This window comes from Anser cygnoides, chromosome 4, assembly GCF_040182565.1.
Source record: "Anser cygnoides isolate HZ-2024a breed goose chromosome 4, Taihu_goose_T2T_genome, whole genome shotgun sequence".
In the NCBI taxonomy this organism is placed as follows: Eukaryota; Metazoa; Chordata; class Aves; order Anseriformes; family Anatidae; genus Anser; species Anser cygnoides.
The window spans coordinates 28,121,430-28,134,501 of record NC_089876.1 but is presented as its reverse complement, the minus strand read 5'-3'; the positions used below and the strand labels follow the sequence as shown (position 1 = coordinate 28,134,501).

Here is a 13,072-nt window from a genome sequence, read left to right as displayed (position 1 = left end):
CCAAAACTGGGATAAAGAGGCAGAATCCTGCTAATAAATAAATTTACTAAAACGAATTGCAGTGCCCAGGAGGTGACATGAGAGTTGTTCGAATCAGTATCTCCTCTGCCATCCTCTGGTTTGTTATCCTCCTGGTACCCTGCAGTTTGTGGGCTGACCGTGTCAGGAGCAGGGGAGGTAGCTGTGGCCTGAAGCTCAGCTGTTAGGTGTTTTTGTGGCCAATCTACTCACTGGAACCCTGCAGCTGCTCTCCAGATATTTGTTGGGGTCACATATCTACCTTTTCCTACTGAGCCATGCCAGAGCCCCAGGTGCCCACTTAGAGAAGGCAGCATACAGCGCGGTGTGGTTTCAAGGCCTGCATGGAAGTGTGAGGCTTCCTGCCTTCTCTGGTCGGTTTTATGCAAGAACGAACTGTACAGGCAAAATTCAACAAGCCATTATGTATGCAGTCCCAATTAATTGTACTTAGTAGTGAGTGAGGCAGCATAACACCGTGAAAGGTTCAATCAGGTTCAATGCTGAATTTGAATATGGGAGGAAAAGCTGAAGATGTGATTTTTCAGTGTTTACATTCATATACGTCCTCATACAATTCTTCTTTATGCAGAAATTATTCATTGAGAGTAGCTGTCACGAGCTGATATAAGGACTTCAGGACCAAAATTAGTAAATATTTTACCTTTATGAAATGAAATGAAATGAAATGAAATGAAATGAAATGAAATGAAATGAAATGAAATGAAATGAAATGAAATGAAATGATAGGCATCTCAGGAGTACACAGAAGTGTGCTAGAAAGAGATTGCTGTTCTGAACTGTGAACGTCTGATTTGTTACAACAGAATTTTGACTAAAGATGCCTGTCTTTACTAAATAATGATGTAGTAGGAGGCAGCTGGCAGTATTTGTACACCTGAAAGTCAGACCTAGGGATACCTCACTCTCCATATGTTTCAGCTCGTGCTCAGTGCATCCAGCAATAGGATTCTCCATAAGAAAAGGTCATGGCTACTTGTGGGAAAGGGGGCAAGGAGCAAGGCTAAACTGTGGTGTAGTGCTTAGGAAAAATATAAAGTTTATTTCCTGATTTTCCACTTTCAATTCCTCCTCTCCACTGGCTTCACTACATGTGGTGCATACATGTGGAAGTGTGTCTATGTCTACTGATCATATTGAGAACGTATTAGATTTATTATTATGAATATTTCTATCACAGTTATGTGATTGCCAATGTACAGACAACTTGCAAAGGACAATTGTTGCCTATGTCCTGGTGGTCTCAAGTCAAGGCGCCTCTCAGCTGTGCTTGCACAGTCCCATGGTAGCCAGCAGGATTGCGCTGTTACAGATCAACCTCATTGCTAAATTGCTGTTGTCAGTCCTTCAGACTTGATTAGTTGATTGCATTTACTAAGCTCTTTGTTTCCTAAAAAAGAAAAACAAGCAAAAAAAAAATCCAGTTAATATTGAAATTGCATGTCCTCTTTCATTCTTAGGCAGGCACGATTTAATGAAAAAAAAATCCCTATGCTTCTGCTGTATGCTTGAAGCATAAATCATGTTACGCTTTATTCTTTGGCAACAATAAATAAGCAGGTGTTGAAATTTGATGACAATATTATGAGTGTTTTTCATTATTTCTTTTTCCTGGAAACATTGACAATTTATACTAAACAGAAATGACTACAGATCCCACACATTTTCTATCATTTGTTGTTTCTTCAAGACTGTGTTCAAATCTGTGTTTCCACCAAGTATACAAAATGTCCTATTTGTTTTAAAGACAAAAAATGTTGATTCTTAAGTGCTACAAGAGAAAATAGAACATTTATAGACCAGTTTCACAAGCTGTTCAGTTGTTTGTTAAGTAAAGTAGCACAATTATTCCTGAATCTAAACCAGATAGTTGAACCCTAGTTCAACAAAGCACTTAAGCACTGGCCTAACTTCATCCCATCACACCTTTTAAGTTGAATGTGTGTTTACATTTTCTGCTAAACTGAGGCTTCTGTCAGCATCTTTTTTATCTATTGCACATATTATGAATTATTAGCTGTTTTATGAATATGAGTTTATTCTGCTTAATACTGCAGGATATTTCCTCCCTCCGCACATGTGCTTGCAGCACGTACTGCTGATCGTTTTCTTCATTAACTGATACTTGCAATCTGCATGACAGTGTGCTTTTTAGTGAACAGAAGGAAAAGAATAAAAATGAGCATCCCTTGTGTAATTTTTTGGTTTTGCTCTGTCTTAGTAGCGGCCAGCTGCAGCACAGGCAGACCCAGAGAAAGGGGCAGCTTGGCACGTGATGTAGTTGTTCATACTTTGGAAAGCAATAGTGCCACACTGGTCCATCTTCCCATGGCAGGGTTTCTTCTCTTCTTTTTCAGATCCTTTCCACAACCTCACTTATTTTGCTTTTTACTCAAGGCTATCCTTTATGCAGTCAATATGTCTCTTGTATAACAATAATTTCCATTTAAAAATTAACATAAAGTGGGATAATGTATGCAGTGCTATCTGTATAGCTTCAATTCCTTGCTGCTTTATTGTTGTTCTTTCTGCACATGCTTTTTTTGTTGGTTGTCGTTCCTTGTTTATCCACAGATTGTTAGATGTTTGGACTGGACTGTGTTCTTCTGATCTCTGCAAAGTGCAGTGCACAGTTTCAGTGCATTATAAGAGCAGAGAAACACAGGAAGACTTTTAAATCATTTAGATGAGTCAGTGTTATCTGCTTTCATAAAGGGAAAAATCTTCTATAAAGGTACTTTTTATAGGATGTTGTTCTTACCGAGATGTGAAACATTCCCAAAAGAAGAAGAATTATCCTTTGAGACAGTGCTCCAGTGATGACTTCAATTAAAATAATTTTACGGTGGGTGGTGAAAAATCTAAACAACCATTTAAACAAAAGCCAAAGAGAGAAATTTGCAAAGTCCTCTCCTGGTTTATTTCTGACACCAAATGGATTACTGTTTTTGCACAGATATTTCCATGAAATTCATGAAGCGCAAACGCCTCTGCAAAATATGTTTTTCCTAATCTTATCAGAGCCATAGTGCTCATTCCAAATCGCATAGTCACCTATGCTGGAGGCTAAGCTATCATCTATCTTTTTACCTAGACACAAAGCTTTCTAATATCAAATTCTGCTAAGGTGACAGACAATTTAGTTTGCTTTTATACCAGAAGCAAGTTGTTCATGATTCATAACTTCAAAAATTGATTCAAGCATTCCAAGTACACGTGTGCGATGTTGTGCTTTTCAAATAGCAGCTAGTGGGAAAAATGGCAGCAGTTTTTCTCTGCGTATTCTGCAGGGGAAGATCCGGAAAACAATAACGTTGCATCAGGTCATTTGTTCAGCAGATCGATACAGTGATTCACCAGAGACAGGTTTTTGTCTCCAGCGCGTCTGTGTACGCACGAGGTGCCACACAATCGATCTGGTAACACAAACGGAGGCTGTCAATACACTGAAACACGTGTGCGCCTTGCGTTTTTGACAAAGTTGTGACGCTTCTGTATGAAAGAAGGAAAAAAACAGCCCTAGACATTGTGAGAAAGAAGTAGGCAGTGAATGGCTGTGCTCTAGAATGGCGGTGGTGCTCCCAGCGTCGCCCCATCCCTGGAGGCGCTCAAGGCCAGGCTGGATGGGGCCTTGGGCGGCCCGGGCTGGTGGGAGGTGTGCCTGCCCATGGCAGGGGTTGGAGCTGGGTGGGCAGAGCATGTCACCTTGCACTGCTTGTGGGGGTACCAGAGAAGGCATTGCACAGTCTGCTACACAGAAAACTGTTCTCTCTAATGCACTATCACGTGCTCGATAGTTAGAAAAAAAAAGGAAACCCTTCCTTCCTTCAGCCACTAAAGGATATGCCTCTGACTTTTCTCCTGATTGGTTTCTGCCCTGCAGACCACAGTAGGTAATCATTGTGGCTCTGCTTGTCAGCCTGCCCTGGTCTGAGCCTGCAGCTTCCTAAATCAATTCAGCAGCTCAGACAGCAGCTGAGCCTCTGCCTGAGCTGCTCTGTGGTGTCTACAGGATCATCCACCTACAGTTGGTGGCCATTAACTTTCTAAATAGTGTTTGAAAATCAAGCACAAAATACGAACACTCTCCTATTGTGTCGTTAGCATATGCCATGAATACATACAGTACTGCCAGTGTCACTGGAATGCATTTCAACAAAGGCAGCCCTGTAAGATGCTTCATTGAAATCTGAATCAAAAATTAACAGAGGAGTTACCAGAAAATGTCCACTGATGCTGGGTGTTACTTTAGGTTACAATCGCTTTGCATATTCGTTTCAGAAATGAATGATTAGTGACAGTGCGTAGTAGGACTTCTGTTTCTCTTGGAGCTGGGATGGTGAAGGAGGGGTGAAGGCTGGGTGAAGGCACACCTGGATGCTTTGTGTATCAGGATGTCAGAAGTGAGCACGGTGCAGCTCAAACAGTAAAGGTTTCTTCTGAAGTTACAGTGAAGCTATGAATTCTAATGCCATAAATTAACTTTATCACTTGGGAGAGCTTATTGTTAAGCATTTTTTGTTCTGACATAGTTACACTGAACAAGGCTTTTACTCTTTCTCTCATTTCTCTTCCAGTTGGGTAGTGCGGCATTAGCTGAACAGTACATAAAGTATATCAGGAACAGTGTGTCATCTGATAGATTTTATGCTTGAATTTCAAATATTATAAAAACTGAAGATCCGTGATATTTTTGTTTATGTGACAGCTTCATTTCTTCCTACCGTGAACTCTGTAAACTTGTTACAGCACATTTTTACCTACTGTTAGCATGAAAGCTGTCATAACAGCATAGATTAACACAGAATTGACACAGAAAAGCTTTCAGCCTTTTCGTGCTCTCTCTCCTGGAAAACAACCTTAGAGTGTTTTGGCTAACAACGAATCCTAAAATTTAGTTTCAATTTTAGAAGGTAAGAAGTGTCCTTTTGGAGAAACAAGGATATTATTCTGTTCATAGTTACAAATTTAAAATAAAAGGTATTTAAGGGATATACAATAATTCTGCTAATTTGAATAAAGGAGAAAATAATAAAATTACAATCTACCATTTAATGCAGCTCAACCACCTATTATCCTTGTCAGTTTTCGGATGGATTTTCACCTGTTGTAAAGCAAATTGGGTAAAGAGGCCTTTTTGAACAGATAATTATACCTAACATTAAAATGTCATTGGTTTTGTCTTCCTGTTAAAAGTATTGTTTTTCTTCAGTAGTTGATAAATAGATTACAGCTATTCACTTTAATTGTGATCCTACATCTCTATGCAGTTATGTTATTGTAAAGCTGTTTTCACCAATTTAAGCTCAGTGAGTTCCAATTTGGCTCAGATCTTATTGAGGATCTTATCTCAGATCTTATTGGGAAAGAAAACATCTCTTGGACATTTCTCCATTACCATCATTCCTAGGCCCACACATTGAAAAAGTTTGATGCATTTTAAAAAAAAATTGAGGTAGGGTGGTAATTTTCTGAAGGAAATGTTTTCCAGTCATTTCTGCAAGCCTGCCTTGGCGGTATCAGGAACACACGATCCAATTTGGCTGTGAAAGCAAAAAAATAACGTGGTTGGTATTCTCTTCCATTGTCCAAGCTAAAGAAGATTGAAAAATCAAACAAAAACACTGAAAGACTCATTTCACTTTGCTGTTGTTTTAAAAGTGCGATTCCTTTTTATCAATAGAAATAATAAAAATTTTAAAATATTAAGACAAAAGGAGAGTAAGCTTGCACAAGACTGAGGAGATTTGAGTGTGTAGGTTCTAGGGTGTCATTTTCATAAAGTTTTATATCATTTTATATAACCTGGAGTTTTCCTAAGTTCTTGCATGAACATTAGTGGGAGACCTTAATAGACTTACAGAACATTTACTAGAGCTTTATTAACATGTGTGGTGTTTTAATTAAGATACGGACTACTTGAGGGAGCAACTGAATAGTTCCCTAATGAATTTGTTGCATTAATTTCCTTCAAAAAGCACATCAGAGCTTAACTTAAATTCCTCCTGCAATTAATTTATGTAGTTTATTCTAGTAAGCACTGTAGTTTTTCTGTGTAATTGTTCACAGAATTGACAGGTTTAATTTCATGTAACATGAGAGCCTCCAGTACTGAGTTTGCAGTATTTCATTAAAGTTGGTATTACATGTTGTGCTATTGAATTTTGGCAAGAAGGAGGCAATAAAATACTCCTATAAAACAGAAATGTCCAAGTGACAGATATTGAGGCCAAAATTAAAACAACAACAAAAAAAGTCTCTCTGAAGGTAGATCCTAAATCCATATTTGATCACAGAGGTAAGCAGCCAGGTTTTTATGAGTGCAGCTTCAGAGTTTAAGATTCAGCAAAGTACTCAGTGATTCTCATGGCTTTTAACCATGCATCAGCAGGAGTGCATGGTGTGCTCACCTGCAAGCCAAAGAGCAGTTTCAAGCACAGCTTCCAAGACTTGAGGCCGACAGGCTCTCCATCCATGTTGGCGGCTCTTAGCCCAAGCTATACCTGGCTTTGAAACCTCTCTGCTCTGCCAAAGATGGACCAGATTGGGGGTAGCTGCTGTTGGCCTGAGCTGTAGCATGTTCAGCCCCAAGGACATGGTGCTCCATATCTAACCATGCTGGTACCATCCCTTCCCAGCTGATGTGCTTCTGCCCCACTGTGCCAGCAGCACCAACACATGGCTTTCCTAGAGCTCTGCCTCCAGAAAATGGACCCTTTTAAAAATATTTATAATTTTAATCTATTTTTTTTCTAAGTGCCTGTTTTCTTGGGAGTCGAATTCACTGTGCACACTCTCGGAGATGCCAAGGATGGAGGGAGCACAAGGAGGACCTTCTCTATCCCCAGATGAAGAGACATGCCATGCACTGTGGGGAGGCTGTCACAGACACTGCTGTGTCCCCTCTGGATGCTCTCATCTCGAGGGACGTTGAAAACACCTCTCTTCCTTAATTACACAAACTAAAATTCTGATTTTTCACATTCTGCTGATGTTGCTATTGGGAAATAGCATCACCCTCGCTTTCTGGAGCATCCTTCCTTGTCTTCCAGTGTGATGCTCAGTTACTAGCTTCCCACTGAGACCCAGAATTAAGAATAAAGATTCAAATTCATTGCAGAATGAGGAAGAAGGGTGAGAGAAGAACCACACAAATGTCATCCTAGTTTGTGTTGTTATACTTTTTTTTCCCCGTTGCAAAAAACAACCATGGTCTGTTTAACTATTTGCATTTGCACCAAATTTTCGTAATGATCTTAATGTGTGCATATATCAAAACTATTATTAAACATATAGCTGTGAGTATATGTATACATGGCTTTAGATTTATCTGCTAGAAAAAGAAGGGCCCCATTATTATACTAGCATCTAAAGTCTAAAAATGGAAGATTTTCATTAGTTTAATATCAGTGATATATTTTGAATTCTGACCCTCGAGGAACCCTTTATCTCTGTTCTTTCTCTTTCTTTCACTGACAGCAAATTAATTCTACATATCTAGAAAATAGCTGGCATAATGCAATCCTGATGCTGGATTTTATCTTCTTCAAAGAATCGATTTTCTGTTTTAGGACATGCTTCAGTATGTGCTGCTAAAATGGCTTAGCTACTCTGCCAGCTCTCTTCCATGGTTCGCAGGGTTTATGTCAGTTTATTTTTGTAAATGGGCTGTAGAGAGAGACTAAGTTAGAGAAAGACTAAGCTAATACCAGTGACAGCCTTACAGCATAAAATGGGGTAAAGCAATAAACTTTGGGCTTGCCTAAATTTTGGATTTTGGATCTCATGGGGTCACAGTGTCTGTGTCCTCTTCCTAAACTCTGTTCCTTCTAATTTCAGAAATCTGTAGAAAAATGAGTTTGATTCGGTTTCTGGTGTCACCACAGATTGTAGAGAAGAGCAACTCCTTTCTCCCTTTTCCAAGCTTCTTGGGAAAACAGTTTGGTTCTGGTTCTAACAGCTGTGCTGATGTTTAAGCGGTGATGCAAAAGTTGAAAAGAAAGTCAAAAATAAGGGCTGGTAGTCTCGTCCTGCTGGCTGCTCGGGGTGGTGTGACTGTCCTCAAGTTCAGCGCAAGTGGATGGCAGCAGAGCAGAGGCAATATTGGTGAGATCAGGCCCTGTGTACCACAGCACCAGCTTGTTTTCCTCTTGGGGTATCGTCAAGATGCTTTAAAATCTTTAATCCCACAGCGGCTAAAGGTGATTGTCTTTTTCCTACAGCTGGGCTACTTTAACCCTGGCAGGAAAGTCATGTCCAAGCATTTCATTTAAATGCCTTTTCCCATGTGTAATAGGGCTTGGGATTCAAAGAAATTCATTCATGCTCTCCCAACGCCATTTAACTTTCTGTGATAAAAGCAGTAACAGGAAGAGTTGTTTTAATTAGCACATGAGCTGTGCAGCAGCTAATGTATTCCACCTCCTCATTGCTGGAATAGGAGCGTGTTTCTCAGTAGCATTAAGCAGGCAGAGGCGAGGGGTTGTGCTCCAGTCCCCATATGCACACACAGGGGAGGTGTCAATGGGAAGGGATTTGCAGCCGTTTGTCCAAGGCAAGCTGCAGGTGTTCTCCAGGATGGGGAGAAACCAGGGCAGAGCCAGTCCCCTCGCTGTATTAATCATTTTTTAATCAAGCTAGCTCAGCAGGTATGTATACCACAGCAAGGTTTCCTTATAACATCACAAGACAAGAATTAGAATGTAATTATGCATATATATGTGTGTGTGTGTATATATATAAATATATATAACTTTGCTTGGTGGCAAATTTAGTTCTTGTCTGGATTGGCAGAATATGAGCTTTTAGGCTGAAGAGAAGGACTAAATGACAAATTGCCACTTTCTTAAAACCAAAGGTGCATTACAAACATGAATCTTTTCCTCTGATTTTTAAACAGTAAGAATATGTACCAAGTTATGCTAAAGAAATTGCAGGTGCCCAACAAATGAGGCCTTTATAAATGTCTGTATTTGAAAATAGGTGAATGTTAAAGCCAAGAAAATATGTTTACTTTATGTCCTTTGAAAATCAGGCTTGTACAGAAGAAAATCATGGTGACTGACTTGTAAATCTATCTTCTAATTTCAGGCATATTTAGTAGAAGGAGAAAGGGGATCAAAGATAATTAAGTTCCAGCAGGGCTCATGGAAAGGCATGCAGAAGGGCAAGGGAGACCTCCTTTCCTGCTAGGAGAGGGAAAGGCTGCGGTGTCTCTCCAGCCTGCTGGACCTCCGAGTGTGTCTGCACAAACTGTACAGCAGAGCCTGAGCTCCAAAGAGCACTTCCCTGGCAATGAGGTTTGAGCAGGCTGCTCTTTGCTGAGACATTGCTCAAGAGCAGATTGGCCCCGTAACAAAAAGGGACGCACTGGGCCAGACAAGGGTAGGAGCATCTTAGGGGTTTCCAGACACAAAAGCAAGACCGTGTCCACTGGAAACTGCCCTTTGGTTCCAGGAATGGGGAATGACAAGCTGGTTGGAAAGTTCTTGGTAGAAATGCTCTTGTTAAAATAAAGAGAAACGGAGAGAGAGAGGTGATGCCAATAGGAGAAGGAAACAAATATTTCCTGTAATGAGAAAAATAGCTGTAGAGCAAAGCAAAAGGCTTTTAAATGGTCCAAAAAGATGAACTATTAATAAAAAAGGAGAAGAGTGTCCAAAGCAAAGCAAACTTGATGTGATTTTTACCTTGCCTGAACTTGCTCCACATGGGGGACTTGCGTTCACTTGCAAAAGCAAACATGCCAGAGGGGGGTTGGCCAAAAGCACTGGCTTCTGCTGAAAAAGGGTGGAAAAGAGAACAAAGAAAATGTAACTAAAGTTAACTGGAAGCTGCTTATCTCTAATGTGGCTAAGACAGAGAAAGCTTGTCTCCCGGAGAGACGAAAAATCTAGTTATGCAACAGTGAGATACAGCTCTTCATTTTGTTCTTTAATTTGCAAAATGCTTCATTAACATGAACTATTAAGTAACCCTGCCTCTGAATCAGGAGCCACCGGTAACTTTCCCGTCCTCTGATGCCCATGTTTTCCCATGGGTAGGTGAAAAGCACATTGACAATACAAGACCTTCTCTGAATATTTTTGGCCTGTGCTGGTTATAAATATAAACCACGTTTCATGACCTCAGACTTTATTTTTAGGGCTCCTCAGCCCAGGAGGTGCTCAGTTTCACTTTTTTCAGCTGTTGGACACCATTCGCCTACAAATTAACCGGCACGAGACTGCTTGCAGGAGCAACCTCTCTGATTTCAAGAGCATTGCTAATGTGACAGCATTTACAGAGTAAATTTACAGAGTTTACAGAGGTTATGAAGTAATGAGCTGCTGAGTGGGGTTTTGTTTTCAGTGCTTTCACAGGCAACATGCAGGCTCATCTGCAAAATGAAAAACTAGGTTTTTAGTCAATCAGATTATCAGAGCATGCAAATCTTGCACATACATAATAACAAGAAATGTTTCTATGGGTTATTTTGCACTCAAAAAAAACCCTTCAAGAATCCTGACCAAAAATACACAAGCATCTGCCTTACAATTACAGCACAGGAGTCACCGAGATTCTGTTCATATTCACTTCGTTGCTTTTTGGGGTAGAGTGGCATACATCTGCAGTAGCCTGGTGTGGTGTAGCCCTGCAGACATGCAGTCACTTGCTTTTGTTGTGCTGCACCAGCGGGGGATCTGACTCGGAGTCTGGCAATGAATAATATTCGGACAAATGAAAGCTCAGCCTCTAATCACCATCTATTAGACCTATGTATAAGTGTGTATGTGTGTATATACAGGTGTTTATAAAATATATTTGCCATACAGAATGCTAAGATATGAAAGGCAGTCATCCAGATTAGCTTACTATTAGCACTTCCCAAAAATTGTGCATGACATGCTGCGGACATGCTGTATAATAAGCCACAAAGATTCTAGAATGTAACAAGGTTAAATTAATTTAAAATTTCCTCCCAGTTAGCCTTTTCCTACCGCTTATTATCAAAATGCTTGAAAGTTTCTCACTCACTCAGCTCCTTGTTTCCTTATTACCTTAGGCTGTGACTCGGCACAGAACCTGACATCCCAGAAAGCCACGGATGCAGTGGACAACATCTTTAAGTCCCTCAGGGATATTGCGAGAGCTCGAATGCACATGAAACAGTTTAATTCCATACATAACCCAGGCAGCAACACCCACCAGGCAAGTGGATCTTCTTTTCTGTGTTTATGTCGTTTCTCTAGCATACTGTCAAAATTACAGCTTCACAAACATCATTAACTTGGCTGATGTTCTAATCCCATATGGGTTCTGCCCATGTGGAGCATATTTAAGTAGAGGTTTTGTAATTGACTTCATCATCAAGAGCTTCCTCGAGTCCTTTATTCAAATTCAGGCATATCCGTGGCCATGTCAATAAAGAATTGTCTGATGAAGAAATCCGTGAAAGGCAAGACAAGGTCACAATGGTGCAGGACTAAGACCCATCATAACTGATCCAAGCAGGACGCCTGCATCCAGACCGCAGCTATATTTTTGTGTATTTTCTCTCCCGTATCTGTAATTTGTGAATCCCAGTCCCATTTGTGAATAGGTGAAAAATGCAGCTTTTGTTTATAAAAAGTGAACACATGAACATATTACTGTAGGTCATCAGGACTAATTTACAGTGGTTTTATCTCTCCCCATACCCCCTGAGGTGCTTAACTTTTTCAGTTAAAAATAGAGTTTTACAGTGGAAAGTACATACGGTGACTTAGAGAGAGACTGTAAAACTTGATTCCAGTCTTAAGCCAGAAAAAAATCCTTCCAAACTCATAAGTATGCTGCAGACCAGCAAAGGGACATGGTCCAAATTAAGCATTGCTTTATAACAAGAGGAATCAGGAGTATTGCAAAATGTCGCTGGAAAGCTGAGGTGGAGAAAACCTGTTCCTGAGGTCTCCCAGCACTTATGACCAGTCTGGTGTCTGAAATGGGGAAAATGGTTAAGCATTTAATACAGGTCAGTGTGGAGGCCGTCAGATGATAAGAAAACGCTCTCTAAAAGTTTCCTGAAGTGTAATTAGCACCAGTATGTTCTTTGGATGTAACCCAGGCTGTTTGCTTAGGGCTGAGTGCTGGAACACAGCAAGAGATGCATTAACAGCTTGCAGCCCCAAGTCTGGCTATATAGTGGGTTTAATCATCTTGAATGGGACCAACCCTCTGCTGAGAGCAGTTCAGGAGTTTTAGAGTAGCAGAAATAAGCAGGCAGTACATTTTTTTCTGCCATACATTTCTTTACAATTGGTCTTTTTTTTTTTTTTTTTTTACTGGCAGATGTTAAAACAGGGGTTGCACACAGCAATTTGGCTCATCTGAAAGTATTGCCTTTGTCAGGACCATACACAGTCCCTCCCCTGCACAGTGTTATGGGAATGGCTTTAGCCTACAGATGCTTCTGTGCTTCAGCTGTTAGGAGCTGGGAAGCCTCCATTTCTTAAGTCTCAAAAAAAGGTTTCTGTGCATACGTGTAATTGGATAGCCTCTTAGACCTTGTGTAGTATTGAAGTTTATATTTGTACATAAAATGATGAATGGATGTTTCTGTCATGTTATCAAACCATATAGTGTACTGACTGTACAAGAGGAGAGTATTTATTTTGCCTGTTATTGTACCTACTGTTCTTCTCCTTCCATCTTGATCTTACATATATGCATTCCTTCCTTTCTTTTTCTTTCTTTCCTTCTTTCTTTCTCTTTTTCTTTTTTTCTTTCTTTCCTTCTTTCTTTCTCTTTTTCTTTCTTTCTTTCTTTCTTTTTCTTTCTTTCTTTCTTTCTTTTTTCTTTTTCTTTTTCTTTCTTTCCTTCTTTCCTTCTTTCCTTCTTTCCTTCTTTCCTTCTTTCTTTTTCTTTCTTTCTCTTTCCTTCCTTCCTTCCTAACTAAAATTTTGATAGATAAATGTCAAATCATAAAAGATCTTGAAGAATTGTGAAACTGTCAAAGTTTAAAAAAAAAAAAGGTAAGCGTTTGTGATACCTTTAGTATCTGTGTAGCCAAATC

General features: G+C 39.9%; 1 protein-coding gene across 1 annotated transcript in view; it reads left to right on the top strand.

The window, feature by feature from the left end:
* Positions 1-13,072, top strand: part of SCFD2 (sec1 family domain containing 2) — a 194,541-nt gene that overhangs the window by 167,507 nt on the left and 13,962 nt on the right. Inside the window, exon 6 of the mRNA XM_013172764.3 lies at positions 11,084-11,229. Coding sequence (XP_013028218.3) covers positions 11,084-11,229 — 146 coding nt within the window. The remainder of the gene's footprint in view (positions 1-11,083; positions 11,230-13,072) is intronic.